The 26976-nt window shown below is 40.3% G+C and overlaps 1 protein-coding gene across 1 annotated transcript; it reads right to left on the bottom strand.

The window, feature by feature from the left end:
* Nucleotides 1-553: 553 nt before the first annotated feature.
* Nucleotides 554-26572, bottom strand: LOC106784438 (transcription factor Sp9-like). The gene is made up of 4 exons (XM_014743968.1): nucleotides 26402-26572; nucleotides 2622-2782; nucleotides 1717-2537; nucleotides 554-1648 (listed from the first exon to the last, which is right to left on the bottom strand). Exons 1-4 carry the CDS (start codon nucleotides 26486-26488, stop codon nucleotides 747-749), a joined length of 1971 nt encoding a protein of 656 aa, XP_014599454.1. The 5' UTR covers nucleotides 26489-26572; the 3' UTR covers nucleotides 554-746.
* Between the last annotated feature and the right edge of the window lie 404 nt (nucleotides 26573-26976).

Below are 26976 nucleotides of genomic sequence, written 5' to 3'. Positions count from 1 at the left end.
ATTAATAATTATTAATTAATTCATTAATAATAGTATGTTATTACGTTGAAAGGGTGGTGAGCTGATATGGGACATCGTCCGAGTTCAAGTTCCAAACGCAAGACCTTCAGGAGTTCGCTTCTACAACAAAATGATAGATTTAACAATGAAATTCGTTAATCATCGTCGGTACCAATCTCTCGGCAACCGCGATTGGAACTTGTACGGAAGTGCATCGTGCTTATGACCGAACGTCGCCCAGAAGACGCGTTTGCGCTTCTTTCATTTTTCTCTTTCTATTTCTCTCTCTCTCTCTCTCTCTCTCTTTCTCTCTCTCTCTCTCTTTCTTCGCCGTACAATCGGGCAAAGCTTAAGTAAATAGGAGGATGATCGAGGTGAAGGGGAAACGACGATGACGACGACGACGACGACGACTCGTGTCTGTGTATCGTACAGCGCGAGAGTGCATACCTACGTACATATATGTATATGTATTTTACATTACACCGCTTAATTAATATATATCATTTTATATTTATTTATATATATATATATAGGATCTCTCTCACTTTCTCCCGTTTGCTCTTTCGTACGCGTTACCATTCTCTCTGTCTTTCTTACTCACACGCACACGCTCACTATTTATAGTATTTACAAGTAACAAAGTCAGCAAAATCCGCGTGCACAGCGGTCGAAGGAGAGGCAGGCTGCTCCCTCCGTTCCTGCTCTCCGAGGAAACGAAAGGTTTTAGGAAAATCGTTATCGGCTTAAAGACTATGTACAGGCGCGGGGGAGGAGGGTGAAGGAGTCTGTACCGAGCCGGGTGTACCAGGATTCTGTTGTATGGAATAGGAATTGTTTTGTCGAGAGTGTTGTTGTTGTTGTTGTTGTTGCTGTTGTTGTTGCTGATTGTGATGTTGATGATGTTGATGATGGTGATGGGAGGATGGATTGGAGTGATGATGCTGTTGTTGCTGTTGTTGGTGATGGTGTTGATGATGATGAGGATGAGCATTGACGTGATTCTGGATAAGGTTCAAGTTGAGGGGGTAGGATAGGGAGGAGGAGGAGCCCAGGGTCGTTGCGGCAGATGTACTGCAGGCACCGGCTCCGGGCCCCACCGGGCTCAGTGCATGCTCATCCCCGCGTGCGGATGATGGGCCGCCGGTACGGATGTTGCGTGATGATGCGGATGGTGCATTAGAGGCGGGAGATGCGGGTGGTGGGGATGGTGTGCGGTCAGAGACGGTGGGGTCATCTGTATTGGGGTCATGGGTGTTGTCGGCTGATGGCCGAGATTGGTGGTGGTGGTCTGGGAATTGGTGTTGCTGGTGTCCTGGGCCGCCGCTGCCGCCGCCAGCGCCTGCTGCTGAGCCTGCTGTTGCGCCTGAGCCTGAGCCTGCTGCTGCTGCTGCTGCTGCTGCTGCGGCGGCGGTGGCGGCTGCGGCGGCGGCACCGAGCTGGAAGTGGGACTCTGCTGACTCCCGTTGTCCTCGCTGTCGGAGCAGGACTCGGCTGACGAGCTCCCCGCTCCCCCCTTGCCCTTGCTGCCGCTGCTGCTGCTGCTGTGGGTCTTGACGTGCTTCGCGAGATGGTCGCTGCGCATGAACCGCTTGTTGCAGACCGGGCAGGCGAATCTCTTTTCGCCGGTGTGGGTTCGAAGGTGCCGCTGCAACTCATCCGAACGTGTGAACCGCTTGCCACAGAAAAGCCAGTTGCAAACAAACGGTCGCTCACCAGTGTGCCACCGCAAGTGGGCCTTCAGATGGGACGTCTTTCCGTAGACCTTGCCGCAACCAGGTATGTGACAGCTATGGATGTTCTTCTTCCTGAGGTGTACGCCGGCGGGACCGAGTCTCTCGGCTTCTTGGCAATTAGGACAGTCGCAGGTCGCACGACCGGTGTAACGTCTTTGCGAGCGCGGCGAGGGTGCTTGGCTAACAGCCCCGCCGGCCACGCCCACGCCTACGCCGACGCCGGCGCCGCTTCCTTGCGGGCTCCCGGCGCCGGCACCGGCACCGGCACTGGCCGCCGCTGCTGCGTGATGATGGAGCCCGAACCCGGGCGGACCCCCGGGTAGCATAGATTTGTACGTGTCTTGGAGCAGATTGTGCCCGGCGGTAGTGGCCGTAGTGAGCAAGTGATTGCCGGCCAGTGCTAGGCTTGTGGAGTAGTCCGCCGAGTAATTGGCCATTTGCGCGGCATGAACTCCGACGCCGACCGTGCCGCTTACGTCTAACCAACCACCGGCGGCCGTGGCACCGTGAACGTCCCACCAACCGTCGCTGGCTTTTATGCCCCCGTGCGTAGCGCCTGGCATCGCGTTGAACGGCCACGACTCGTAAGGGTGTCTACCGTATACGGACCCGAGTGTCGCGCCTTCGACCTTTCCAAGTAGGCTGCTCTGGTGGTGATGAGGATCCCCGGCAGGTTGTGCGCTCGCGGTACCAGGAAAATATAGCTCGCTGCCGTATTGCGGTGCCGTTGAAGCGCAAGAAGTGACCGGTGCTCGGGCGTAACCACCGCTCGTACTACCGGCGCTGCTCGTCGCCGTCGGTCTTTGACTTACTCCCGTCGTCGTACACCCCCCTCCACCACCGCCGCCTCCTCCTCCGCCCCCTCCCCCGCCCCCTCCGCCCGACGAGTGTTGCGGCGAGCTGCCGCTGCTCTGAGGACTCTTCTTCCATGGATGGAAACCTTTGCCGACCGCCGCGTCTGCCAGTGGCGGCGGGCTCTTGCTGCTCAATTTGTTGCATTGCGCCGCCAACATTGCCAGCGGCGTTCCTCGCAATCCCGGATGATCCTGCAACGATCATCGAAAAAAGACAAGGTTAATCAACGCTCCAAATAATCGACCCCTACGTTGGACCGGCCCCGCTCTGTTCGCCCATAATCGCACCTAAATCGACTTAAAAAGCAAGCCCAACCTCGAGGGAGTATCTTTTATACCGGCGGGTATATAATGACACTAAATTGGCCCTTCTATTCTAGAAAAGATGAGAAAGTTTCGACTTAAAAATGATCCCGATGATCGAATATTCCGCACTTTTATGCAAATCATTGTCATATAAGCTCAGCTCGAATCTTATGTCCTTCGATCAAGACTTTATAACATCTTCATCCAACCGAATATATAGCAGTATATATGTTAAACTGGTAGACCTGACGAGTCAATTAATATCAGAGTCTCGATTTCCAAGAGATTATTTCTATCCCTTGTTCAGAAGTTGAACACGTCGGGGGTCCTCTCTCATTAGCTTTTGGCGACGAACTCGACAAAGATGGACTCCTCGATCGTCGGAAAGAGGACTACTACGCCGGTTAGCGTCGAATAAGCAGACTTTAGATAATGAACCTCCGGGGCGAATCGAGGAAGCTCATCAAGAGCAGTTTCATGCAAATCATCGTACGGCGAGGAGAAGAAGAAGAAGAAGAAGAAGAAGAACAGTGGGGTCGAAGGACGCAGCGTGGTCCGTCAGTGGCTACCGAAAGGGCCGGAGGCTGCAAAGGGTTCCCACTGCTGCCCGTAGATTCGGATATAGAGGAGAGAGTGAGAGAGATAGAAACAGAGTCGCATGAAGAAGGAAAGAGAGAGAGAGAGAAGAGGAGGTAAAGGCAAAGGGTCCGCGGAAGCGGCAGGAAATTAAAGTCTGGCAGGCCGCGCGGCCATTAGCAGCCGGCGCCATCGAGGCGACACGCCCCCACACCGTTCGACCTTGCACCAACACCAAAGAAAGACAACGAATACGCGTATCCATCGTGAATCGAGGTGGAAGAGAGAACGGACCGTTTCGTAGTCACCCTCCTGTCCTGATAGGGTTCACCCACTAAAAAGGACTGTTAACTGGAATGGTACTTTCCCGATCGAAAGGATAATAACTATGGATTTTCTCGATAATTTTCATTCTACTGGGTGTCAAGGTCGCGGTAGCTTGGGAGCAATATGGGAATGATAAGATTTTGACACGGCAGGGTGTATTCCAACGCGTCATCGTCTTTAAGTAAATACACGTATGTTGTTACCACGTTGACGAATGGGAACTCTCGTAAGTAGGAAGATTAAAAGACAGGGTGAGAAAAGAGTTTTACAAAGATCCAACCCCAGAGGTTCGGGCGCTTGCTCATTGCTCCGAGAGTAACTTTCCAAGGGTTGGAAGATAAAATCGTCCCTTCCTTCCTGCTTTTTCCATGGTTCTATGAGGATGAGGCTATGGGAAGGAAAGAGGGAGAGAGGGCAAAATGGGAAAGAGAGTGGGAGCATCTCTCTCTCTCTCTCTCTCTGGTGGTGTACGAGCCACGCCCTCTTCAAGCTCGGTGGGTGCAGGTTGTAGGTAGGCTAGAGGTATTGATCCGTCGGAACAATGTGACAGTGGCCTACGGAGACAACGGTGCAGACATCTCTCAATTAGCTTTCAATTTCTTTTCCCCCTTTTCTTCTTTTTTCATTTTTCTTAACTAAATTTTCATACGAATGGAGGAAGAAGAAGAAGAAGAAGAAGAAGAAGACGACGTATCTATATATATATATATATATATATATATATATATATGCGTTAGAGTTTGAAACGTTTGAAAGCAACATCACTAACTAACTATGGAGAATTAAATAGCAAAGAGCATCATTGATTAGATAGAAGAGATATACCTAGACGACGACGTAGCTTTGCCTATCTCTTTGAGAATTGCGTTAGCCTAGAGGTCACGCGCTCTATAATTAGCGAGAGTAAGTTAAAACGAAGCTGTTAACCTATGCTCTCTCTCTCTCTCTCTCTCTCTCTCTCTCTCAAGACATCCTTTCGTACCTAGATATTCATCGTTTATCGCGCTTTATAATTTGTGTCCGTTTTATCTTTCATTCTCGTATGCGTTTAACGCGTTATCGATACTACAAGAGAGTTTTCTTGCGAATCAAACGGAATCATAAATTTGATCGATTCCTTAGATAACGAGCTTCGATATTATATTAGAAGAAGAAGAAGAAGAAGAAGAAAAAGAAGAAAAAAAAAACTTTCTTCCATTCGTAAAGAGACGATCGGAAAGGGGGAATAATTTATAAGAAAAATATTATAAGGAAGGAAGGAAGAAGAGGAAAGGAGAGAAAAGAACAGGAAAGGGGGCTTTAAGGGCAGGAACTTTGCGAAGCGTAAAACATCGAACCTTCGTTGATGCAGAAAAGATCCAATGGCTCGCGCCGTCCTGTCGGCACGGTTGAAAGAGAACCGACATGGGATGGGCTCCTCGGCAGGATCCTTTGTTTTAGCCGCGTGACGTCACGCCCATCGTATCCAGCTAGGACTAATAACGCCTCCAGCCACGCCGCGCATAAATTAAAATCATCGAGGAGACTTTCCTTCCTTCCTTCCATCTCGTTTCTCCTAACTTCCAAGAACGATCGGTAAGATCTTCTTAACAAACGCCGAAACTTATTTTTACCTAACACAACTTTAGCTACAACACACAACTCTCGTGTATTATATTATAAAAAAAAAAAAAAAGAAACTTCTAGGAGGCTTAGAAAATGATGTATTTTCTAGATAAGTTATTGTATTTGTTGGCGTGGTTGATTCTTGAGGAAAAATAGAAAAAAAAAAGCAAAAAAGGACGACAAAGGCTTTTTGGTTAGTGTCCTCTGAACCTCGGATGGACATCGATAAATCCAGTGTGAATTTGTGAACCGTACGGAGAAAGGTTCTTGCGCGCGAGTCTTGGTGTTCACCGTGAGCATGGATGCGTGTCGAAACGAGCCGACAGTGTGGCGAATGAGATTCATAGCGCGTCGAAGAAGAGCCATCGTCCTGATTCGTCGACTCACGAGAGAGACTGGACCGAAGGGAAACTTTCTAGACCGTTCGAGACAATGTACGGAAACAAGAGATTTCATTTTATCGCCAAGAAATCAATGATAACGTTCCAACTGAAATTATCTTTCATCGTAATTCTACGCATACATTTTTCAATTTTGTTTTTTTTTTTTTTGTATTATGAAATTGATGTGACCAAGAAAAAAAGAAAAAAGAAGAAAGAAAGAAAGAGAGTTGTTGGCAAATGAGGTAAATAAAGGACGAGGTAAATCGTGGGCGTTGAAGCGTTCGAGCTAAGCAGCTGACAGTCATCGAAGTAGCAGCAGCAGCAGCAACAGCAACAGCAGCAAGCAGGGAGGGTTGCCACGACGGCCGATTGACAAGCGCGAGGGTGCTAACCCGCTAAAACGTAGGGTGACTACATAGCGAAAGCTTGTGGTAAACCACATCCGACGTCTCTGTCAAACCTTATTCGACCCTTTTAACGACTCAACTCGGTCAAGCACGGACAAGGTGAGAAAAATTTATCTGCTATTTGATTTATAGAATATATATTGTCAATGGAAAAAAAAAAAAACGTTAATTCAAATATTCTATTTGTAATAAGGATAAATAAATAAATGAGTATACTTTATAGAAGAATAAAAGTTAATAGGGATAAAAGACGATTAGAAAAAAAAGAGCAGAAAGTATAGAAGAGAATTGGAATAAAAGTGGGCTCGGGGAGGGTACGGGGGAGAAGGGGCGGAATGAGAGAAAAGAACCGAGAGTCCCTTTTCGTCGTTCTTCCGTGGTAATGGAGCTTCCTTCGAATTTAGTCGGCGTTCTTTTTCTGGTTTCCATGTAAAAAAGTGACGGACGTTCTCGAGAGGCATTGACCGGTACCCTGAAGCACCTGCCCTCGATGCGGCATGGGCCAACCTCTCCAAATATATATCCATCCACCTGTACCACAACCTAGTTTTCCTTCTCTATCGATATTCTTTTAGGTATATTACCCCGACAAGAGTTTCTTTTCTTCTTATCATTCGCTCCAACTTTTATTATCCTTTTCCACAGGTTTTTCTTTTTATTTTTTTTTTTACAGTTTAAAAGAAAAATACATAAATTTTGATATCGATCGAGAATACTTGAAAGATTAGAAAAAATTACCTACTTTCAGTATATATATATATAAAAGAACGTTTTATTTATATTATCGCGCGTGTGCCCTCGAGGAAAAAATTATTTGTTTATCGGACTATAAGACCAATTATCCTACTCCTTCCAACGAAGAAGAAAAAGAAGAAGAAGAAGGAGAAGGAGAAGTGTTTTCGATAAGGGGACTTTTTTTTCTTTTTCTTTTCTCTCTCTTTCTTCATAAGTCTAGGTGGTACCGTGATTGTGGCAAACCGCGAGTAGTAGGTAATAGTCGTGCGGTCTATTCGGCTTTCTTAGATAATTGCTCAGATCGTATGGAGAAAGAAAGAAACAGAAAGAAAAAAAAGAAAGAAAAAAGAAAAGAGAGAAGAAAACGCAGAGTGGTGGCCGTAAACGTCAATGGCGGCGCCTGGTTCTCTACCTCAACCTTTTGTCACGGGTTTATTTCTATAGACTACGACACACATAGTGTGCGTTCTGTTTTATTTTTTCGCTATAATATAACCTATAGATCCAAATTTTATTCGCCGCGAACACGAACATATGGCGTTCATTCTGCGGCAAAATTATATTTCCCCTTTTTTTTTTTCTTTCAATTTCATTCGAGAGATAGATAGATAGAGAGGGAGAGAGAGAGAGAGAGAGAGGTTAGAAAGTATTTTCGATTCAATAAAAAAATTAATTCCAAAAGCATTGACCATTCCTGGATGTTGCGTTTGTGGTTGCACCCCGAGGAACGAAGTTGCTTTTCGGTTAGTAAATTTTCTTACCTGGGAATGAATTTGTAAAGGAGCACGCAAGGAATAAAACCCAACGAAAAGTATAACTCAAGGAAGGACGATCGTATTCTCAGGACAAGATGGCGTAGCTATTTCTTGCTGGTGGTAACCCCCGGTCGGTCTTTCTCTTTTAATCTCGCTATGCGACGCCCTTTTGCGACAGGGCCTTTTGACAAATGGATTTTTAAGTCTTCCCCGTCTTCGTCGAATCTTTCGTCGAATTCGATCAGCGATTCTCAACTTGACTATCTATCTATCTATTTATCTATCTCTCGTTATCTTGATACGCGTATATATGATTCATACTTCATTTCTTCTTCAACCATATTGAATTATTTCGAATCAATTGAATGAAAATTTATCAAGTAATGCTAACGAATGAAACATAAAAAATGATTTTTAAACGATGTTAAACGTTATTTCTCTTCCGACACGTTCGATCGAAAAAATTAGACGAAAGAATCACGGGTAAGGAGGAAAGAAGAAAGTTTCGGTGGAAGACGAGATTAATAATCTTATTCATGAGTGACCGCAGGCCGACAGAGTGCGTTAGGAACCTGCGATATAACCTTAGCTAGTTCCCACCAGAAAGAAGCTACCTGTTATCTTCCCCCCTTCTAAATTATGTTTTTTAATTAAATCCATCGCACGAGGAGAGAGAGAGAGAGAGAGAGAGAGAGAGAGGGAGAGAGAGAGAGGACGAAAAGAAGAGAACAACGGCGAGATGAGGAAAGAGGGGGGAGGGGGGATTGGATACACATCGGTCCATCTACCTCGTTTTCTCTCTCTCTCTTTCTCACGGTGTGTTACGAAAGGTCCGATTATATAGCTATAATATATATATATATATATATATAAACGTACACGTATATCTATTTATATATATGTATGTGTGTGCATGTGTGCAAGAAAAAGTCTACCAGGGAGCACGAGGATGGCACAAGCATGGCCTCGGGCCAAAACAGGGAGCTATCCAAATTTATTCGGCTATCGGATGAGAGAGAACGAGAGAGAGAGAGAGAGAGAGAGAGAGAGAGAGAGAGGTTTCCCCCATACTACTTGCCTTCCACTTCTTTTTAACCTTCCCCTCCCCCTTACCCCTTTCCTCACCCCGCCGAACCACTTGATTTCATCTAATTTTATTTTATTTTCTTTTTTTTTTTTAATTTTTATCCAACGTTTTTCGATCCTTCGACAGATTTCGAAATTACTTTGAAAGACGCGCTAATGATTTCCGGGTAGTAAGAGAAAAGGGCGAACTATTAAGGATATTCGAATTACGTAAAGTAATCCGAGAACGTGAAAATGAGAGAAGAATGAACGACGATTCAACGTTGTCGCGAGATAGAAACAAAGAGAGAGAGAAAGAGAGAAAGAAAGAGATAGGAAAAGAAGGATTAGATTACCAATTCATTAGAGCTCATAAATCTGTTACCCAGCTCGGCGTTGAATATTAAAGCGGGTTATTATCGTTCGGTTGGAGTTATAACTCCTGACCAGTTTAAACGGGCAACACCCCCGTTCGACCTTGTGCCAACCGTATGAAAAATAAAATCTATGTGTTATCTTTCTGGTAATTCTTGGAGACAAACGGATCCTACTCCTAGTTACTCTTTATTCACGAAAGAAAAAATTTGAAAAAAAAATTTGAAAAAAAAAAGAATGAATAATCTTCCTTTAATGATAGATCGTACGTTCGCACACAATGAAAAATCCACATAGGAAACACTTGCGTCGTATTCTTGAAGAGAGTAAATTTAAAAAAGAAGAAGAAGAAGAAGAAGAAGAAAAAAAACATGAAGGAAGAGAAAAATTCTCTCGTTTATTCAGCGAGTCCTCGAATAAAGAAAGAAAGAAAGAAAGAAAGAAAAAGTAAAAGAACGAATATGAAGGAGAATGAGCGTAAGAGTTAAGAAATAGAAGAAGAAGAAGAAGAAGAAGATGAAAAAGAAAAGTAAATGAAACAAAAAATATAAGAAGAAGAAGAAGAAGAAGAAGACGTTGTACGTCGAAGCCTCGAGTCATCCACCTAATTTTCGTTAATGATCCGTCGTGACGACGGCAAGAAAGCAAAAGTCCGGGAAAGGTATCTCCTTTCGCGTTTTAGTACAAGAGAGACCGGTGTAACGAGTAGTTTTCGTACGAGCAATCGGTTTTCAACAAAAATCGAGGCCCCTTTTTTTTTTTCAAGACGTTACGTCTTCATTAGGATAATGAGAGCGCTGTAAATCTTCTAAAGAATCGTTCGGTGTACTCTCTCTTCAGATTCTAAAATAGGTGTGTATAAGTATCTACACTCTTTCTCTCTTTCTTCTTCTTCTTCTTCTTCTTCTCTTTCTTTCGAGTATTCAGCAGAAGTAGAAGGACGGAAGCGACTGCATTTGCATGAAGTAATTTAGTGGTACATAAAATTCTGCAGCCAATTAGCGGTAGTGTCCGATCTATCGCCCGGCTAGTCATTTACCACGTTCACTCTACGAACGCTTCTAATTTGGGAAAGGTGACCCCTTTCAAAACTTCTCCCACCTTTTCTCTCTCTCTCTTTCCCATTCTTTTTCTATTGCTTTTCCTTTTTTCTTTTCTTTTTTTTCAGTATACCTTAAACACCAGTTGACTTCTTTCGTATTTTTATCGTTTCCCCGTCGGATCCGAATTATCGATTTAACATAAATTTTTCATTAGTCTAGCCCTGTGAATGTTAGGAACCATTGGAAAATTTTACCTCTTCGAATATTTTATTAGCGTTATTAATAAAATAAAATTGCGATAAATTAACGGTGTTTGATATGTTATAAGAATGATATCAAATCAAATAAAATCATTGTTCGTAATTTATTGAAAAAAAACCGTATAAAATAATGGGAATGGGATTTAATTTTGAATTAGTTTAAATCGATTTTTTTATATCTTCCTATATATATATCCGTACTTCGAACGTGATGCTACTTATATAATATTTACGTGTACCTATATCTATCTATATATAGGTACTTAGCTACTCTGGTAACATATCCTACAATGTAAGTATATATTATGTACTACTATGTAAGAGAAAAATCGTAAACGATCGTGTTCGCGAACGAGTGAACCAACGAGACGCACAGGCCCAGATAGAATAAAGGTAGAAGGCGCAAAGTAGAAAACGTCGGGAGCTTCCTATTAGCATATAGACACGGTTGCCTTCCGGCTATGAAGAGAAGCCGGTAGGTAGGCACAAAGAGAAGGATTGGTGTTTATTAACGGCGTATCCTTAGACCGATACACCTCGTCTATTCACTTTGTTCTCGTTAAGATCCTCTAAACTCTCGCATGGTTCTTTGCTCATTGTGTCAGTTTATAAGCCTTCTTGATTATCCCTTTTGTAATATACTTTGTCATTGTAAACAAGAAACTCAGATAATCATCACCCACAAGTTCAATATTTTTCACCATAAATGTCAAATCGTTTTTAAACGATTAACTCAACTCGTCATCATTATTTTCTCGACATATTTCTGTCCACGAAATTTACAACTGTTGAATATTTGTTTAACAAATATATAGGTACCTAGATATACGAGTTGTTTTCCAAATGATTAACTTTATTTCAACTTAATCGATTTAGAAAAAATAAGAGGTGTGACGTATATCTTAATCATTTCATTTAGGATTTGTTTAGAAAATCGTCACCATATTGATCGTCACCATTCGTCGACGTTTCCATTTGATATTACCAAGGATACGCATCGAAAGTAGGCGGAGTTTTGGTTTATCCTCGAAGTTCAGGTCAAATGAAATAAAAGAAAGAGAAAGGAAGGAAGAATTGGAATAGAGGACGTCGTTTGATCGTACAAAAGTTTTATTCGTCCACTAGACCAACCTACCGAAACAAGTTAGAGTCCCGTCCCCGTATATTTGAAATTTTATTGCTTACCTTGCACGGGTGGTCCCGTGCGGCGGCTTTCTTTCAATTACGAACCTCGAACGTGGAATCAACGTGTAAATAGTGCCGACGCGAAGTCAACCAACGAAATCGTAGGACAATAAATTAACTCGATATTAGCATTTAAACGATCCCAGGGCCCGAAGGATCTCGATCTCGACGACTACCGATTTGCCGAACGACGAGTCGCCAAACAGAAAAGGGAAAGAAAAAGGGAGAAAGATATAGGTACTCTTCATTTCAACGATCAAATCGCTTTCATCAACTCGTAATCAAACCATTCGCCAATATCCTTTCAAATTAGAAAAAAGGTAGATCTTATCGTTAATCATAATAAAGATAACACTTTTTAAATGAATTTCACTTCTGAAGCAGCAACGATCTCACCACCGAGGCATCAAAGTAAATCTCTTTCCGCAGTTAAATCTGCGAGCATTATGAAGTTACTACTTGCGTGCTCGAGCTCCCGTAACGATATAAAACAGGCATCATCGTTCGGGTACGTTGTAGCAAAAAAGGTAGTAGTAGTAGTAGTAGTAGTAGGACGAGTTGAGCAGCCGTCGAGCAGCAACATTGCTGTTATCATAAATTTACAATTTAGTTACGGATGTTTCTGTGAAAATCGGCTTAAAAAGAGGAAGAAAGATGGATCATCGATTTCGAACGGTAGGTAATTTTCGCGAATGCTTATGACCAACGTCAATTAGCAGAAGAATCGTACGATTGTTTTTAACGTGTTTTCATCTATTCGCTTGGATCTCTTCTTTGAGTAAAAGAAAAAAAAGAAAAGAAACGGAAGAAAAATTAAAAACACCATCGGATGTTATTATTATTATTATTATTACCTTTTTTCGCGTAATAATATTTTAGCACGCGTTAAGTTTCTTCTTCGGCATGAAAAGATTCGCGAAGGGGCGAGAAGGCGGCTACGTTACGGACGTCAGTGTAAATAATTCATGAAAGGATGCACACAAAGTCTTCGTTGCTTGAAAAGAGATCGGAAAGGTAGATCGAACGATTCGCCGGTTATTCTACTTGTTACTTTGTTTCCTTTCCTCCCACTCCACAAGACTTTTTAGTTAAACAACATCGGGACGACTGTTACCAATTGAAACTCGCATTGTTCGTTTGGTTTCCTTTTCCTTCTGTGAATTAACCCTTCTTTCCATCATTCCTCGTCGTTCCCACATGTTGGAATCATTTTTTTCTTTTTTCATCGATAAGATTATTACTTTGCCAAATTCCATCAATTTTTATCTTCGATCGTTCGATACGATTCAAATAGATCGATACGATTAAAGAACATCCTTGTTTCCTCATTTTTTTTCCTCTCTATTTTTTTTCTTCTTCTTCTTTTTTTTTAACGGCCACGTCTACCTTCGCGAGTATCACCTGTCCAACGTTATTTACTTTCTTGTATTTATGAAATAAGAATCTCTTTCTTGATAAATGTCTACATATTATAACAGCCCAGCGTGCCGGTAATTATGATAATGTACTGGATTACAAAATTTAAACAAATAATTTTTTTCTTTTATTTCAACAGAGTATAAGTAATATCGATCTAAACGAATAACGCATAAGTATGTAAGTGTATTAAAGGAAAAAAAAAAGAGAGATAGATTTTGATGGTATAGAAACGTAAAAGAAGTTGCGCGAAGAAAATAAATATTTCAATCCTTTTCCTATCATCGAACTTTTATCAACAAATCTTTGCGTTTTCTAGAAAATAGACGGGAAAATGAGGGAGGAATAAAAAAAAAGGGGAAAGAAAAACCATTACAAAAGCTCTACGAAGGTGTATAGAACGATCGAAGAAAGAACGTCAATCGAGAACACAGCACCACCGGTTACCACGTCTTTACTCTCCCTGATGTTAAACGTCGAGAGCTGCAAGAAAACGAGTTAGAAACGCGTGGAATTTTCTTATCTCCTTCTCTCTCTTTCTCTCTCTCTCTCTATCAACGAAGAAGAAACAACGTTGTCGTACAACAAGCCCTACAAGGGCTCTATAATTATAAGGTATCTTATTGCGAGTGTGTAAGAAAGGTTCTTCGTTGGATCTTCCTCGATCCACATTACAGGATCGAGTAGGACACACGAATCGATCGATACGATCGCCGAGAAGTCGAGAAGCAGGTAGAGAAAGAAATAAAAGAAGAGAGAGAGAGAGAGAGAGAGAGAGAGAGAGATTCGTTTACACCTGCCTCGACTTTCGATCCCTTCGATATATCGATTTCGATATGAAAAATGTAGCCGTTATATTACTAGTTAAAGATATTACAAAATTATATTTGTCGAAACCCGTATACTTTTTCATCCAATTACAAAAAGAAAAGGAACCTATGCATACCTTCAATCGAGAAATTTTGTTCATTATCATTTTTAGATAAATTTATGTTTGATTTAATCGATAATTACTATCGATGTCATGAATTTTCTGTTTATTAGATTCATTTATGATTGCTATAATAATCAACGAAATATGCACAATATATTTTTCTCTATCAGTAGATATATATATATTATATATATACTTATTCGTGTGTGTGATGAGACTTTTACCAGGCTCGGTTAAAATCTGTTTTCGTTTTTTTTTTTTTTGTATCACCTTTACATTTACATAGATCTTTCCCACGAGTTAATAAATTGAATAGAAACCGAGTATAGATAGCAAACGTTGTCTGTCAATCATTCGTAGGTCTACGAATAGAATCGTATTCGTATTCGTATTCATTCCGTTGTCTGATTGAATTTTTAATCGTTTATACCTAGGGCTTATTATAAACAATATGAAATCACTTTGTAATAACTGGTTTCAATCCTCTCGACTCGTTTAATATTCATTAATAGTAATTTTCATTTCTAATCGAAATTTACAATCATTCCAATTACAATGCTCGACTCGATAAACACATAGGAGGAGGAGGAGGAGGAGGGGAAAGAAAGATTGTAAAAGTTTCAAGATGTTTTATCTTCCACGGATCGGAAATTCATCTTAAGCGTCGTCGTCGATCGTCGAGTTAGTTGCACAGAGGAGCCTGTTTAAATCGGGTAAGAAAAATATTGTAACGGCGAGAGGAAGCAATTTAAAAGCATCGGCGTTATACGAGTAAGAAAGAGAGAAAGAGAGAGAAAGAGAGAGAAAGAGGGAGAGTAGGTCGAGAAATGTTCGCGTTTACGCGTGGCTTGTAAGGAGAGAGAGAGAGAGAGTGGTAGTCCTCCTCCGTGGTCTTCTTAAGGCCGCCTCTTCCTCTTAACTGTACTCGCGGTACCCTCCTGATGGCGCCGCGGTAACAAACTGCTACTAAATCATCTTTGGCAGACCGTGAACCCGTTCATCTCGAAGACGACCGACGGACGCAGGTGTTGGCTAAAGCGGCCTCAACGAGTCAAGAAGGAAGAAGAAGAAGAAGAAGAAGAAGAAATAGAATAAGAAGCAAAAGCAAAAGCAGAAGAAGAAGAAGAAGAAGAATAAGAATAAAAAGGGAGAAGGAGGATCCAATCTCGGACGTGCCGCACCGATGTTATAATATTCCGAAGGAATAAGTAAACGATTACCAGAGCGTGCTGCGGTCTTTCGTGGAAGAGAAGAAGGCTCTCCTCTCATGCTGAAATACTCAAACTTTTCTAACGACTTCATTTTAACGCCTCCTCATTCTACTTCTTCCCTCGATAGGTGCTAATTTAAATCATCGTTCTTTCCTTTTTCCATCTCTTCTCGCTCTCTCTCTCTCTCTCTCTCTCTCTCTCTCTCTCTGTGTATTTTATTCCCTTTTATCGTCTCTTGATTTAAATTTAACGAGACATTGAACGATCGTGTTCGACGCGTTCTTCGAATTATACTTCGGAAACTGATCATCCAATCTTCGATAGGATCTTGTATTGTTAAATTAGAATTTGTCGATTTGGGAAATAAGAAAGGGGCGGGAAAGGGGAATGGAAGAAGCACGTGGCATCGATACCTAGACGTCAAAACACCAGAAAACCAACCCCCCACCCTCCTCCAAACTTCTACCTCCGGCGAATGGAAAACAAAGGATGCGTTTGCACCGATCACGTAACGAGACGGAAAGTATAGCTTCGAGCGCAACTATGAATTATACGCGCCGCGATTATAGGTATTACGCGCATGTACCGACCGTAAACGGTTGTACGTTGGGTAGAGTTCGCTAAAGAGGACCACGAGTTGCTTTTGCTTCGATTATTTCCTTGCTTTTCTTGATAAACTTATAGTAATACTTGACAGTTGTTACTATCGTTCACGATAAATACTATTAACATCCATTTCCAAAAATAAAAAGAAAAATAAAGCGCGAATAAAGTTCATTGGAACATTTTTGTATTATTTCTATATTATCGAAGAGTAAACTTTGTATAACATATACAAAATATAATAGTATATTTTTTTTTCCTTTTTCTTGCAACACAGTACACGTAGGTAATTACTGTTTCTTGCGTTAAGATCACGACAAGGTGGCCGAAGGTTTGCAACTTTTTCGATAATGGTTAAAGATAAAGGGAAGATGATAAAGTGTAAGTGAGAACCCTGCGAAAATCGTCGAGGTAGACGATTATCACTCGTTCGACGTACGCCAGCCGTATCGCTCTCGCTTGTCTCGGCCAAATTGGTTCGCGTGTCTTCCGGCCCGAACCTCGTGGAATTTATGGCTTCATCGTGCTTTTCCATCTTATGTCGTTACCCTCCAAGTCCTATCTACACTGCGTTACGCACTAACGATTGATCATTCAACTAATATATAATATATGTATATGTTATAATCAATCTACACAATCCAAACATTCTATATATTGTCCGGGGAATGTTCACTAAGATTCAACAATGTATAATTTATACTATGAAAGGTTTTTAGGCACTCCGTTTAACTGAGAACACTTTAATCACCAAGTTATCTTCTGGGTAGAACAGAATCCTGAACGAAATGAATCTGACATATGTTATCTCAAAAATTTGCGTCCGAGTTGTCTTTTAAAGATTTTTCTCCTGTTGTAACGAAAAAAAAAAGAAAAAAAAGGGTTACGTCAGGATTCTCTCTATACGTACAGGAAATAAATAAAAGTGTTACTTTTTTACTAAAGGAATGTAATGCGGAGGACTGAAAAATTCAGAACGTATCATGCTAAATGGGTGCAAATTTTTGTCATGATTTTTTCAGTCTTGCGTCAGAATTTTTTAAAGCTTTCAATCAGATTGAAACGAGTATTTTGCTCGCAGTAAGCGACATCCATACTCCCTCATTTTCTTTCTTAGAACATTCAAGCTATAACCTTCTGGGCATTGTATAGATTGACACGTAACACATATATCTTTTCCTATACAACGAAATATATAGGAAAATAATTCCTATCCAACAGATTGCAGATATTTGTAACATAACATACTTACATAGATGTCGGTATTAGTCATTGAAAATTATACTTTAAAGAGCTCGTAAATAATTGAGCAATATAATTCGATCAGTGTGTTTGTGTGTGTGTGTGTGTGTGTGTATGTAACGCTTCAGATCATTGCAATTCGCAAAGTGAATGTGGATCGTAGTTTACAAGATAGGAAACGATTCTTGCTTTTTATTTTTCCCTCCCGGCGAGAATTCGTTCATATTCCGGCGAATGAAATAATATTATCTTATGTTGTAATAAGAATTTATACATTAGAAAATTTCCTAATTTAATTGGAACATCAATGAACATTTTCTATATAGGTAAAACTCTCGTAGATTTAAGTAGAATTGGCAAATTGAATAACGACGATCTTCGTAATTCGATTTAGAGATAATGTTCGTGTGTATGCTAGATCGGTTTATCAGATCGTTGCTATTGAATCAGTCCATTAGTAGTCCATCTGAACCCCTCGTACTAGAAGTATACCTCCCTTATACTCTTTCTCTCTTTCTCTCTCTCTCTCTATCTTTATTTTTCTATTCACCAGACATGTTTCCTCGTCGCAAATTCACCCTCCTCGACCATCGCGATTGGTTTTACGCGCAGATCTCTGCAACAGACTGTGACATATTAGGTTATCCCCCGAGGATATCATCCCTGTCTAAGAGACCCATAAAGAGGGTGACTCTACGAGTAAATTTATTGTTTCGCAATATTTAGTGGCCGAACAAGCCGTGGGAGCAAACATCGTCCTTTACGAACTTTTCCAATGCACTTTAACCAACCAACTTGATGTTTGATTAACAAATTCAATGAAATGAAATGAAATTAAAAATGAGTTTATCTAATTTCGTTTAACCAGTTAACCATGGTGAATTGAATCGTTGTCGGGAAAATGAAACGATGACGATCACAACTAGTCAAGAAAAAGATCAAAATATATATGTCTCGAAAAATTCGATTAAAACATGTTCGAAAAAGAATTTTTGCCGAACAATAAAGTTCAGGATGCGACGGTACTGCAAAGAGAGTCCGGCAAAGAGAACCTGGGCAACGCTTTTTCGGAGAATTTATGGCCCCTCTTTATCGACATGAAATTCGGAACGGGGAAAAGCCGCTCTCCATAAAAATTCATAGCTTGCGTAAACGTCTCTTCGCTTCTCGGCCACACTTGACAAACTGCGGTCTATCCCTGTGTTTCACGAAATATCGATCTTTTCCAACTATATACATATATATATGTAACATATATATGCATATAAATATATATATATAAAAGAAGTAATATTTTCATTTGCTTTCATCGGGGAAAAAAAAAACAAATAAAAAACAACAGCTAAACGAATAAAATAAGGAAATAATAAGAATGATCAAATAATTTTTGATTACGTTATAATTAGTATCGTTAAATTTTATATAAATTAATCGAACAAAATTATGATGATAATATTTAAATGAAATCCGATCGTTATAAGTTGATATGACGCTTCTTATGTAACATATTGCAAGAACTTACGTGATTCGTATAAAAGTGGAGAGGAAGGCGTGAGTACGTTTGAGAAAGAGAATCTAACCGCGTAACGTGAAAAAAAAAAAAAAAAAAGAAAAATGGGAAAGGAAATGAAGCGAAACGAGAACGCAACGCATAGATTTATATACGTGGCTTAGTTAGATATTATGATAACTCATGAATGGGTTCGTGAAAGCAAACGTCGAGCAAACACCACACACACACACACATGTTTCGATAATTTTCCTATCGTCTAACGAAGCAATCGATAGCTAACTAAGACTAACGGGACCAACGCGAATTTTAACGACGCGTTTTTCCGCCACCACCACCCACCACCACCACCAACAACAACGAAACTGGATAATTCCTTGCCTCGGGCTGAAATATAAAAAACGATAAGAAACAAAATAATGAGAATTAAAAAATAAAAAAAAGATAGAAAAAGCGGGACGGAGGAGGAGGAGGAGGAGGTCTCGAGAACGAGTCACAGGGAAATGCAAATTATCCGCTTTCGCGCTCGTGCCTTTTTTTCCTCCTCCTTCCCCACCCCCTCTCTCTTTCTCCCACTCTCTCATTTTACAATCGAGAAACACGGCTACCGCGAGTAAATCAACGAGAGATAGGAATTTTTCACGATTCCGTTACCCTAGAAGCCGTACCTATATACCTAACTATATATATATACCTATATGTATATGTATATATATATATATACCTCCGCGATCGATTTCATCGACGTCGATATGATTTACGCGATAATCGATTAAACTGCTTGTGCCTTTAAGCTTACAACCCAGGCAAACTTCCTATTCGTCGTTGATCGGTTCGCTTTTGCAAACGAGTTTTCGCGGTCGATCAAGGCCGTCGACCACGGTATAAAGAATAAACGAATATCTTTGGGTTCGCGTGTAAAGAAATATTTTGCAGCAACAGCAGCAACAGCAGCGGTAGCTTTCTTCGATTCGAATAAGATGGAAAAGAAAAAAAAATGGACGCGTTACGCAAGGGTCCTTCGAGGAAACGTGTAAAAGTTAGCTAGGTTGATAGAGATAGTCGTCTACTCGTAAAAATACTCGGTGTTCTCGGACCCGTACGGAAAAACAACTCGAACTCGAGCAGTTCAGTTCCACGGAGTAAATTTAATATCGATTCCGCTGCATTCCGGTGTAAACATGGCTCGCAATTATCCCAACCATTATTTGAAACTCCTTGGTTCCTCCTTTACTTCGCGAGGCACACGCAACACGATCGCCCTTTTTTCCTCTTCTTATTCTTATTTTTATTCTCATTCTTATTCTTATTCTCTCTTATTCTTGTCTTCTTTTTATTTTCTTGCCAAACAGATAGGTTGCGCAAGGTGCACGAGAAGATGAAGAATAAGAATAAGAATAAGAGGCAAATAAACATTTAAAGGAAAGAAAAATAAGGAAAAATATGAAAGCACCGCCGAGGAGCATATGTGTGCATCTGCGCACAATCTGCATCATGAAAATCGCGGGCAAACATTTTGACGTGGCTCGGTTTATATGCCGGAAGTTTTTGCCGAGAGAATCCCGGAAGGGTTCGTTGCTCCCCCCCTACCACGTACGTGGTATTACCGTGTGAGAAATACCGAGATCTTTCTCTTTTCTCGTGTTTCTCAAATGTTCGCGTGCCGATCGACTTCCTTTGTCACCTTAAGAATTACCTTGACTCGTCATATTTACGGTCTCCACTCCCGTGAGAGAGAGAGGGTGAATAAAACTTTTATATTTTCCTTACAACAACAATAACAACAACAACAAAAAGTACGAGAAAGAATTTCGGAGCGATCGGTTGAATAAAAAAGTACAACCATAAGAAAAAGAAAAAAGAAGAAGAAGAAAAAGAAGAAGAAGAATAAGGTGGTGAGGACGCAATGTCGGTGAGCATGATCGGTCAGATAAATCATTGGAACTTCTCGTAGCGAAGAGAGCAAGCTTAGGTATATACTGTTTTGGTTCGGTCACCGCAGGAGGTTGGCACCCCTGCAGAGAATCCCTGCCACGCTGGCACGCTTCTTTCTCTCCACGTTGAAAGAAAGGTGTTCGTTCGTGGGTACGCCACGGTGCTCCGAGTATTGTCCATCTCATTCTCGATTACTACTCAGATACCAATACCATTCATTGTCGAATAAACGAGAGGATCTAAATAGTTTGAGGACTAGTCTAGACTCTTGGTTAGGACATTTAAAGGTTCGTCAAAGAAGTTTCATCTCGAGTTAGATATTATTAGCTTGGATGGATTTACATGCACAAAGAAAACGTAGTTAGCCTGTTCCGTGTAATCCGAGAAAAGAGACTCGTTAATAATCGTTTTCCACTTTACTCGAACGTGGGTTGCACGCCCGGAGGTGTCGAACCGATCGTCTATCGTTCGCTCTTTTCCCATGATGGCCCCTCGAATGACGCTGACTCGCGATGATACGTCACGATAATGGCTGGTAATTCGACGTACCATCGGTAAAGAATGGAAAAAGACCGAGAAACAGAGAGAAAGAGAGAGAAGAAGATACCGATCCTGCAAAGAATATTGTTTACAGCATTAAGCGAGAAAGAGAGAGAGAGTTCTTCTCCTAGCTTTTCAATTATCGAACCTCCAAGCGATATGATGATGGCCTGATGCAGGAAGGCACGTATAACTCGCTGCTACAGGCCGTCACACGCGCCTAGTAAATCCACATGCAGTCCTGTATCTATCAAATTACAGCTTCTCGATCTTCTTCTTCTTCTTCTTCTTCATAGTAGTAGTAGTATATGAGCTTTTATTTATTTTTCTGTTTTTTTAAGTTATACTTCTTGTTTTTTTTAATATTTGCGAAAATCAATTAATTTGATAAACGAAAATTTTCTATCGCAAACGTTATGCGGTTTTGTATCCCCATCGAATTTTTCGGTATATTAAATTTAATTCATTTAGTTGCTGTTCTTCTTTTTCTTTTTCTTAAGAGAAAAACTTCTTTTTATATATATATTTATATTTCTAGAAAAATAATGAATTATATTTAAATAACGTTATATCAACGATGTACCATGATCTTTAGTTAGCATCATTGAAAAGAGAGATACAGGGCATTGACCATCGAGCAGATCATGGTCCCTTTACGTATTGTTCGCTGAATAATTTCGCTCGCGACGATACGTCGGTATAATGACCGATAATTTCGTTCGTGCGTGCAACGAGAACATCGACGTGCACGATGATGATGAAGTCGAGAAAGAGAAATAAGAGAGAAAGAGGGATAGAACTTGGCTTTTCAATTATCGAACTATCGAGACAGACAGAAGGAAAGAAAGAAAGAGAGAGAGGGAAAAAGAGAGAGAGAGAGAGAGACAATTTCTAAGTAATAGTAACTATGTACGTTAGTAAATAAGAAGCATATGCCTTGGCCATTTTACGCCAACTAAAATTACTCGACGAATTTTCTTGTTTAAATATAGTATAAATATGGCTCTTCCGTTCAATAATTGAAGAGAGAGAAAGAGAAAGAGAGAGCATACTTTGTTTTTTTTATTTTTGTTTTTTCGTAAAAAAAAAAAAAAAAGAAGAAACGGTTCTAATTTGTGAGAAAAATTTCCATATAATATTTCTCTCTGGAAGGTTATCATTATCTTTAAGAGAGAAGGTCAAACGATGTCAAGAACTATTAGGTAATTTGAACGAAAATATTATTTTCCTAAGATTCATTGTCACGAACCTAACTTCGTATTATGAATTTTTAATAATCCGTCAAAAGTAATAAGGCATTTTAGTGTAGGCAAAAAAATTGTCGTTAGAAGTCAACATTAAATATCGGTCGATCGAACAAAATCGATAGGTCAGAATTGTATTTTTTGAATTTCATAGAAAAAGTGACGAGCTATACTCTGAAAGTAGACAGTTCTTAGGAACGATCAATCATACCTAAAAACGGTTTTCCAAGGGTAAACCGTTTCAGGAATAATGGCAGCCATGTTGTCACATCGTAGAACATCTGCCAGTTGTCGAATTCCAATCTACAGATATATATTATACGAAACGAACAAAATATACTAACAATGAGTACGAGAAGTAGCGAGTTTTCGAAAATGTTGTTGATCGTCGTATTAAATATCACGATGAATATAATATTACAATTTTATCGTAGCTTTTCCCTTTTCGCGCGCGTATCTGCAGATAAATATCTTTTTATTTGGTATTTCACTTTACACGCGTTGATGTGTCGTATGAAGGTAGCACATTATCGAAAGGAAGAAAATTTATCGTAGATTTATTCACAACGATGATAAAAAGAGAGAGAGAGAGAGAGAGAGAGAGAGAGAGAGAGAGTAAAGGACTCGTAAAATTGTCGACGATTATAAAACGATTTTCAACGAGCTCGCACGAGTAGCCATAACCGCTGGGAATTTTGTAACTTGCAATTTACATCGGAGAATCCTTGCGGTTTTGATCACACACGAGCTTTCCCAACGAGACCACATCGTTTTTCGCACGTTCATGAAGAAGTATCATAAACGTTTACGAGGAGAGAGATATTATCGTCATAACTTTTCCTCTTTCTCTCTCTCTCTTTCTTTCTTTTTTTTTCACCCTCCTTCTTAATATTTATATTACATAGGAGACTATTAAAAAATTCGAAGAAATCAAGAAATTCGTTCGAACAGTCGCGGCGACGGCATAGTAGTAGTAGTAGTAGTAGTAGCCTTTGGGGTAAATTCGTTGTTTCGTGCGATTCTCGTGATGAGAGGGGAAAAGAAAAAAAAAAAAAAGAAAAAAAAGGACTGAAAGAAGAATTGCGTGTTTTTTTTCGGGAGATTACGGTCGGTTTAAGGAAATAATGTCCAGTCTCCTCTCTTCTAGGCTAGCTAGCCAGCCAGTCTCTCGTTCCCCCCCCCCTGCCCACCCTCGTCCCCCCATTTCTTCTCCTTTCCACAGAAAGAGAACAAATTAGGATGGCATTTTCGTTGAAGCATCCGGTGGTGCTCCAGGTAAAGCCTCTTAAAAGTCTCTCATAAAAAGCCCTCTCTCCTTGTTGCTCACTCTCGTCTACCTTTTTTCTTCGTTTTCGTAGTAACCATGAATAAGGGCCTAAAGGAAGCATTTCTGCGACAGATTCCCAGTTCGCAGTCCATTGTTATCCTTGAAAATGTCAACGGTGGCGATTCCTCGAGAAAAGACTTTTTCTTCTTTTCACCCCTACACGAGGAATCGGATTATCGGATTTTCCGATCGTTAAAGTGAAGTGGACCGACGGTGTAAAAGAAGAAAACCGGAAAACGATGTCATACAAATGTTCTCTTATGAGTTTGACAGGTGTAACTGCGCATCTAGGTGGGTATTAAATATCATCAACTACACTACACTATGTTGAGCGAATTCGAGAGAACCGTTCTTTTTAACTTCTTTAAAAGTCAACTTATATTGACTATCAAGATCAAGACGACAGTTAATGGAAGACAAGTTTGTTAATAATTTCTTGATTTTTATCGATTTTCTTACGTGTATAATATAAAATGTTTAACGAGAGAGATAGAAACAAGTATATATGTATGAAACGTTTTAGTTAGAATAACAAAGAAAGAGAGATAGATAGATATACCTATATATTATATCAATAAATAAAAAAAGGAAAGGTGCTATAAGTTTGCTTCGTGAATTAGTGAAAATCGTTCGGAGAATAAGAAGAGTTTGTAGATCGATGTATATTAGTATTACATAGATACGAAGGGAATTAACTATTGACGCGTTATCGATCGAGTTTGTAAAATAGCCATTGGTCCTGTACGAAGAAAAAACGGAATCATTTTAAATATAAAAAAGAAATTTAGGTCGAGACAGGTCGATCCGTAAAAAAAAAAAAACAAAAAAAAGAAAAATAAAGAAAGAACGTGAAGCTAGCGAATCAAAGGAAAACAACGTGAGAAAATGATCACCACCGAAAAAAACTTCGATAAAGAAATCGGCCCCCCCCCCACCCACCCTATCCGAATAAAAAAAAGAAAGAACTAAGATCTTTTTCGTACGTGACGTATAGAGTATCTTCGCACGTATCTTCCCATTGGTTAGGATCCTAGAGGAAGTAAGCATCGTGTTTCTTCCTACCCACGCATTCTGTCAAGTGGATCCTCTTCGGAGCACAAAGAAAATCAGACAAATAATTGGCTCCTCGGGTGCACAGGTAGACAGGGAGGAGGCAGCCCTGTTCGTTTCATTCTTGAGAACCTTGCGCAAGGACTATTGTGTCGAAGGACACTCGATACATTCGACACTCGAATTCTTTCTAGAAAGGAGGAAGGAGAAAGGAAAAATCTTGTTTTTCTTTTTTTTTCTCTCTCAACGTATATCCAAACAATTTTTATAACTGTAATGGTGTTGTTATTATATTGTATCATCGCAAATATATTTTTCTATATCACGACACAAAATATATTATTTTTATCGTGTGGCATTAATATTTTTTCGTAACTGTAATTTTAATTTTAATTTGTAGTGTATAATATGCATGCACAAGTAACGCGTGTGTCTTTATCAAGGTCGCGTGCTTGTAATACCTTTTTTTCAAATTTAATATGAGAGAGAGAAGGAGAAGGGAGGAGAGGAAGAAAGAGAGAAAGAGAAATAGAGAGAGAGATATGGACACAAAGCGAAAGAAAAAACAGATTTCTGGTTACATTAATAAATATACTTCGCCTTTCACTTCGGTGTCTACGGATTTAATTACTTTTTTAGGTCGACTCGTAAATCATACCGACGGGAGTGCGTTCTTCCTGCCGAGTCATAAAATAAAGAGTTCAAGCTAAGAGACGTAGAGGAACAACTTGAACACGTGTCGTCGAGTTGGAAAAGGATCCAATATTATTGCCCACTCGATTCGTGGTCGAGAAAAGGAGAACGATGAGAGGAGGAGGAGGAAGAGGAGGAAGAGGAGAGAAAAAAAAAAGAGAGAGAGATGAAAGAGAAGAAGTCTTCAAGAATTACCGGTCCTGTCAAAACAGGTTGGATTATCCTGGATGATCCTGGATTTAGATTGAGGGGATTTACTCGATAATGATCCTTCCTTTATGCTACTTTTTGCTGAATATTTAGAAAAAAAATAAATTTTGGAATGCAATTCTTCCGACGATATTCAAGGAAAATAATTTTTAACATACGAGCATAATAGAGGTTTCGTTATTTTATTTCAGGTAATAATATAATACTTGAAATTCGTTGAAATTTTCCAACGAAAAAGAGAAAAGAGAAAATAGAAAAAAAAAAAAGAAAAAAAAAAGAACTTTAGATTATATCTACATTCACATAGAGAATATTAGTGGTAAATTTAAAGGTAGCTGATGAGATTGGTTAAGAGATGAACGAAGGGAGTCAAAGATGGGAGTTATCTCGTACCCTTAGATGCTTTGAAAGGTGCGACACCTTTCAAAATGGCCACTAATTTGTTCTACCGACAAGATCTCTGATCGACGACGACCTTACGGTGAAGATACCGTCGAAAGGTGACGGTAGCGGTTGATCTTCAAAATCGATCTTTTTTCTCTACCTGCTGGTAAAGTAGGATTGAGATCCCTATACGAAAGAAAGTAGAAATGATCTATCGATCTAAAGTGAAAGACCTTTGGAAATAATATCTTTTTTCCTTTATCTTCTTTTTGTAGAATTCTACCGTTCTCATTTTTCCTAGCCTAGTTACACTTATGAATAAAGAAAAGGAACGATCGACGAGTCACTTAGTTAATAATATTCTAGTGGAATAGTAGGTACGTTCGTTCTCTAGATAATCGAATTGTCGGTAGTAATGTAAAGACGTTGAACGAAGAGGAAGAATAAAAAGAAGAAGAAGAGAAATGCTCGGCCTGAGACTATTACTCACCACATGTCCATGAGCTGGTGACTTGGCGATGGATTGCAGCTGCGGATAAAGTTGACCAGCCGCGGCTGGTGTCATGTCGGTCAGCATGTCGTTAGGTCCCTCGACACTTGGACCGTAGATTTAAGCGATTCTTTAATTCACCAGAACGTGTTGAGTCTTTTTTCCTTCTCTTTCTCTTATTTTTTTAATAAAAAAAGAAAAAGGAAAAAAAGGTCGTGTTGTCTTTCTGCTGCGCTCGCGTTTCTTCTTTTTCTTTTTTTTTTTTGTTCGAAAAAGGTCAACACACAGCACACGAGATCACGACGACGACGACGACGATGACAACGATGACAACGATGACGAAAGAACAACGACGGCAAAAGCCGAAGAACGATCGAACAGGGTTAGATACTTCTTTACTCTGCGTGATTCGGCACGGGCTGAAGGAACGGAATGCGTGTGTACCGTCGGAAAAAAAGCTTGACTGGAGCTGGTTGAAGGAACCGGTTAACGTGGTTCCCGCTCTTCGCCCCGTGACAGACTGCCGGCCAACCGAACGGCTTTCCCCGATCAGAGCCAGGGGAATGGTGCACGTC

The sequence above is a fragment of the Polistes canadensis genome, unplaced genomic scaffold, assembly GCF_001313835.1.
Source record: "Polistes canadensis isolate GaletaPanama2010 unplaced genomic scaffold, ASM131383v1 scaffold_34, whole genome shotgun sequence".
Lineage (NCBI taxonomy): Eukaryota > Metazoa > Arthropoda > Insecta > Hymenoptera > Vespidae > Polistes > Polistes canadensis.
Note: the sequence above shows the minus strand (reverse complement) of the source record. Positions and strands in the feature narration are given on the sequence as shown.